Source organism: Cephus cinctus, unplaced genomic scaffold, assembly GCF_000341935.2.
Source record: "Cephus cinctus unplaced genomic scaffold, Ccin1 Ccin1_scaffold0013, whole genome shotgun sequence".
NCBI classification, from domain to species: Eukaryota; Metazoa; Arthropoda; class Insecta; order Hymenoptera; family Cephidae; genus Cephus; species Cephus cinctus.
The window spans coordinates 1,307,189-1,313,572 of record NW_014332762.1 but is presented as its reverse complement, the minus strand read 5'-3'; the positions used below and the strand labels follow the sequence as shown (position 1 = coordinate 1,313,572).

At 41.8% G+C, this 6,384-nt stretch overlaps 1 protein-coding gene across 1 annotated transcript in view; it reads right to left on the bottom strand.

The window, feature by feature from the left end:
* The window catches only part of LOC107264967 (neprilysin-1), a 29,235-nt gene extending 24,722 nt beyond the window's left edge, over positions 1 to 4,513 (bottom strand). The window contains exons 1-2 of the mRNA XM_015733822.2: positions 2,984 to 4,513; positions 842 to 1,061 (exon numbers count right to left, since the gene is read on the bottom strand). Coding sequence (XP_015589308.1) covers positions 842 to 1,061; positions 2,984 to 3,223 — 460 coding nt within the window. The 5' untranslated portion in view covers positions 3,224 to 4,513. The remainder of the gene's footprint in view (positions 1 to 841; positions 1,062 to 2,983) is intronic.
* Positions 4,514 to 6,384: the final 1,871 nt, after the last annotated feature.

Here is a 6,384-nt window from a genome sequence, read left to right as displayed (position 1 = left end):
GGGGGGGGGTTACCTTCTGGTTATCCATTGGAGGGATGACGTTGGCCCGAGCACCGGATGCCAAGGATGATAGGATCAAAGAGAACGCAGTGCAAGAAAGGACGATCGAGCCACGGTAGATTAGAGTGATGAACGAGAGGAGGCATAGGTGGCGTTGGGAGTCCTGCTTTTCTCTACTTTGAAAAATAACCTGACTTTATGAGTACGTGCAAAAAATCCTGGCGCCAACAGTCTGTCGGTCTCGTGCGTCCTGCATCTCTGTCTGTCCGACACTGTCGAGCCAAGGGGAGCAAAAGAAGGAAAGGAGAGCTCCAGGGTAGGAGGGTGCTTTTATTCCCGTGCCAACCTTTCTGAATTTCTCTGTCCACTAGCCTTTTTTTTTTGCTATGATACATATATATATGTATATAACACTCCCTTGCGTCTATAAGGAAATATCCAGACCTCATTCCCATCCCTTGACCCACTCAGCCAAGAGTGGATCTTAACTGAATTCCTAAGAATAACATCCGATCCGAAGATAGAGTTGACGACGTTGCCTGTGCTGCGAATCAATTAGCCAGCGATTCAAAGTTCAAGACGATTTTGGTTAGCCGAATGAGGATCCTGAAAAGCACGGATCTTGACAGGGTCCAGCATTGTCAAGGATACACTGTGAAGGGGGCTTTAGATATTTATGTCTCCGGATTAAGTACATATATAGTATCTGTATGCATATATAAGTACATGAAATATGAATTATAAGGATGGGTTCATGAGAAACAGGAAACAATTAGTCTCCAGAGTATCCAGTGTCCCACCGATAATTTTATTAGAGTTTATAGATTACATATATACTCACTCTGAATCTGATCATCCACCTGGGCCTGTAAGCTGCCGAAGTTCGAGCTGGGTTGATAAGGTTGTCGATCGCGAAAACCACCGCAGGCAAACTGATAAAAATCTTCACAGGGATCGACGCCTCTCTTAAGGAACGCCAGCATCCGTCGGGACGCCTCGTGACAAGCCCTCGTCTCGCAGACGCCTTCCTGTCCATCTCGTTCTCTGATACAAGCCTCGTCCTGTAATAAAAATAGGAATTCACCTCATGACCTTATAACTCGACCATACCTAATTGTTATTCATCTTGGATATCGTCTCGAACTACAGGACAGTCTATTTTCATCGAAGTACCCTGCATCGTAATCTTCCTCATGACCCATCATCTGAGGTCGTTTACTGGTAGCTTGAAAAGCTAACTTGCTCGTAGGAAAGACTGATTGGTCCCACGTGTATATCAAACTTTCCTAGGACGTTCGAACTTTGGTCGAGTATGGCCTATGCTAGTAGATAGGTATGTAGACAGTAGCAGAGCCAACCGGAAGTGTTCTTGCCTTATGTGATCTTTTTATACTTCAGCAATATGTGTATTGGGTTCGAAGCTCGGAGACCGAAAGAATCTACATACACTCGATTTATCACTGACAAATGATATTGATATTTGAATCGATCGACTTTACTGTGCTTCTGTAATCTGCGACAGTGGCGCCACTGGCGAAATTAGCGCGAACTAAAACAAAGGTTAGGATGAAGGACAAGGCCCTGACCCGAAGTAAGGTTGACATTTGCCTCGAAACCTTACCTTCGTAGTATGGCTTCCATTTGCTTGCACGTGTATACTGCAGCTACGCAATCCTCTGTGAGAATACACGTTCTTTAGGGGATGATAACGTAAAGACTACGCCGAGGCAGGATCAGTAATGGGCGCCGCACTAATCTTCTAAGTAGTTACGAAGGTACTAGGGGATTTCAAGTAATTGGTATGATAACCGTTATGCTAAGGAATGGCTAATTTTATGAATATTTTTTATTTCCTTTTTTTTTTATTCAAACGAAACATAACAGTAAAGACTGTGGACCGTGCCGTATTTTATAACGCAGGTGGCCCTGTTAATTGGAGTAAACTTTAATTGATACGAACATTCCTGTACAATTATTTATTATTGGCTAGGGATATAGTTTGCGTGCACACGTATAGGAATTCTGTTATTTAAGAAGGCTGACTTTTGCGATTTTCCCCCTTTCTGTCGTTTTGACGATTCATCTTTTACTAATGGACGGAGTAAATATTTTTCACGTAATAAATTGATGCTACGGTTTTATGTATTCTCGTGCTGCTTCTGTATAAAGCGATTACTATTAATACCTTCGCTCTTCTTTGTTATGCTATATGCTTACTCGGTATACAAGCTTGAATAATACAACGTATTTCAGTGTGTATAAAACACGGCAGTACGTAAACTGTCCAAATACACAATGCAGCAGCCGAACCGGGCGAATTACGAGGTACAATTTCACTTGACTGCAGTCAATATTCCGTGGATGGGTAACGTCTGGTATACTTTTTCATTTTCATCACCATGCTTTGTTAATTTAATATTTCAGTGATCTCCAAGGGTACGTGAATTCTGACAATATAAAACTAAAGGTGGAATAATTACAAAAAATGGATACATAGGAAAAAAAAGTCAATCCAAAGTAAGTTTACCATACCATAGTGGGTAGCCAATAGCGGCCTACTCTCTCTCAATGTTTTGGCGATATATTTATGAGTAGCACTTAGAAGTTCGATTGTAAAGGAGGTTATCAATCACATCCACTAAGCGTCATGGCGTGCTTCTTATCGAAAAGATGCTAGACAAATACCTCTTACCGCTTCTCACAGGAAAAGTATATAGACCCACTCGATGGTTACCATGCAAATGATTGGCGAATTGTTCAAGTAAAGTTGACCCGCGTATAAAGAGCATAGAATTAATCGCTTCAAAATGCCATAATAACAATACGCACAGTTAAGTTTATACGAGTATAAAAAGCCCCCGTATTTTCTGTACGAGCCTCGCACTCTTTAGCAAACTCGTTCAAATGGGCGCGGGTATGGCCGTATAAGAATGACGACGCCATAATAAATACAGGGAGTAGTCTAGTTAAGAGTTTTACTCACCAGAGGCGCGCAGTCTCGCGGTTGATCTCCCTCGGGTAAAGTCGTAATGAGAAAGAGTACAGGACTGGTGACAAGTAGACTGGTCACAAGAAGCATAGCGAAGGTCAGCAGAGCTTTGTGAACAGCCTTGCTTCTTCTCAGCCAATAACAGGGCACACAGCATATCCAGGTGCCAGCCTGAATTGGCCTTTCCACGTGTACCATGGCCTCTTCCGGCATCGGGCTGTCTTCACCGGCCATACCAGAAACCGGCGGCGCGCCCGTGTGTTGACTTTGAGCCTGAGAATGGGCCCCATGAGGCCCAGGGGCCCCCGGGGCACACAGGGTACGCGGACTTAAAGGTAGTCGCACGCTTGCTTCGCCACGGGTACGACCTCCGCGTGCCCCCCGGCCAACATAACCTCGGCTCACCGTGCACAGAGCCACATTTGCGGGAGATACGCGATCTTACGGCCAATCACGTGGCCACCTTTAGGATCGGTGACGAATTACGTGGATTTATCACTCGGCAGGAGCCAAAAGTACCGTGAACAATGGCATTGTATATTTATTAGAAACTCGGCCGAATGAGATTTTCAAAACTTTAATAATACATTGACAGCTCGAATAATTTGATATGTGATTTGTGTCCGTGCTATGGAAACGCTCCCTGAGCTATTCTAGCAGTTGTAGCAGACAGTGTCGGAGACAAGTGAAACGTCGTGGAAACGTACGGATTTCTATGGACTGCCGCGACGATTGTTCCTCTGCTGGATTGTTATCTCCGATGCAAATGGAATTGGTCTGGTCGTGAGATGGATATAAATTTCATAGAGAGACAGCAGGAATGGAATGACGTTATGGATGCAGACAATCACAAACCGTGGAAGTGAATTCTACAGTGACAAAAGGTTCATTAGAAATAGATCGTCTATCGGACCTGTCAGTGGGTGACGTGTATAACGGCGCTCAAGTTCTTTGTTACCCAGGGAAAATTTCCGCGAATAATTTCGACACTGAATACTGGTAGCTATGTGAATGCCATCGAAAGTACTCGTATCACGCATAAAGATCAGGTAATTATCACCAATTTTATAAGGTCGCGTAAGTAGAGCTCGTGAATTAAATATGATGCCGGACGGTGACGTACATTGTGAAATGGTTTGGTCGATATGATAACTCCTCTCCTATATTCACAATTGATAGATCTTCTTGATCCAAGGATCAATCTAGTTGATGCACGATTCTGACTTCCTTTTAAATTCGATTTTCTTATTCACCAAGGTTCTTAACTTTCTTCCGGTTCAACCGACAGGATGAATTTACCGCTTAGTCTTGCACACTGTGTTCAGAAAAACTCCTTCGACTCAATAATATTCCATTGAAATTTTTATTATAGCCATACTCCAAACAGTTGATAATCTTTTGTTACGCACGCTAACGAATTTAATCAATTACGGAAATTGTAACTGAGATTCACGATATACTCGAGCGGAAGAGCGTCCCTGCTTCGCGGCTGAGGGTAACACGCGGACTGTGGACTGGACTCAACCACCAAAGGCGCCTTACACTTCTCTTTCTCCCACTCACTTATCCACCCGTATTCCCAGCCCTCTGCTTTTCCCTCCCCTAACCCTTTCCAAACCTCCCACAACGCGCAAACTCTCAATATTCAAACCTCCAACCTCGTGAAAATACACTGCACGCCGACGGCCACCTGAAACTTTAGCAAAGTGCATTGACAAATGCATTAGCGTCGGATGAACATTCTAAAATCTTCCCAGCGGTGCATGTATAAGTTGCTATGAATTATAGTTCAAGAAGAGATACAATTTTCGTAAGTATTTCCAAAATATTACACAGCTACATAGTTAATGATGTTATCTGATAAGGAAACAAAAAAAAAAGTTATAAGCAAACATTTCTGAGAGATACAAATATTCATTTTCTCGCTGCGCTACCGATATCAGTGATTGATAAATTTTATCCATAGGCGTAGGTATCGAATTTCGATTTATACAATATATCATGAAAAATGCTTCAGTGATTTTCTCTAGTACAACCAAGAGCCTATATTCCCATGTCAAATAAATTTTTATTAAAATGAAATCTTACAATTCTACCAGGCTCGTATTAATCAATCGGAAATATCCATTTCTTATGGGAAACTAATAGATCAGAGCTTATCAATTGAATGGCAGTATTTCCTTCGCAGATATAGGTCGGGATAATGAAACCGCTTGCCAAAGATATTTTCTGCTAGAATACACACTTTATTCGTCTTATCTTACCTTTCTCCCAATAGATATCTATATATAGATATACTTCCGTATATATTAATAAATAATCTCCATTAGATATAGTGCATATATTTATTCATGTATGTATGTCTCTCTTTATATATATATATATATTCATATTTAAATATTTATATATTATTTATACCGTCGCTAAGTATTATACCTGTCACAGCTTATGAATTCACTATTATATCTATATCGAGCAACGTAACATAGAACGTTGCGAAGAATACGTTGTGCGTCGTCCATGTCTTTTGTATTACATATATTTACGTGTAGGGTGTATCGGTTTATTTAGCAATGATTATATATCACAAAATTGCAACATTGATGATTCCGTTAAAATTTCACACTGTTTTTTCCGTATTGTCGGATCAAATAAATCAATGGATAATCGATGGCCCACCCCCTCTAGACAAAAACAGCCCTCTAGTTATTACGTAACGTTAATCCCATAAAGCTTTGGCTTTACACGAAGCAGCTCCGTTTTTCAAATTTTAATTTTTTGCCAGTGTAAAATGTCGACCGAGGCCTGCAAATTTTTGTCCGGTGAAAAACCTGAGGGGTAAATAATGCAGGATGACGGAACAACCCCTAAAATTACGTCGCGCAACTGCGACACTCTCGTTACTCAGCATTAAGGTCGATCCACACGGTGAAGGTTTTATTAGTGTAGCAGAGAGCTAACAAGCGAAAGGGGGTCGGAGAAGCGGGGGTAGTTAACGGGAGTTGGTGAATTTATACGATTGCGAATATCGTCTATGGAACACATAATCCGACATCGACGCGATTATGCAAACTCGCCCTGCTAGTCCTAAGAATCCGGCGACGTGCTTTTTGCAGGGGTGTCGATAATAATCGGTCACATAAGTAAAATCGGTGAATATGGAGGACGAGACGAATTCTGTCTGTTGTTTGTGGGCTGAGCAGCGTCGTGGAAATTTACAAAAAAAAAAAAAAAAAAAAAACAGGAAATTCCATGGAAATGTTGAGGGGTGGAAATGCTCAAAAAAAAAAAGATATATTTCTATGGTAAAGCAGCAGCGGACTGACTGAGGACGTGGATATGAGATTCGTGAAAAACTTCGTGGGATAGAGGGGGGGGGGGGGGGGGGTTTTTTT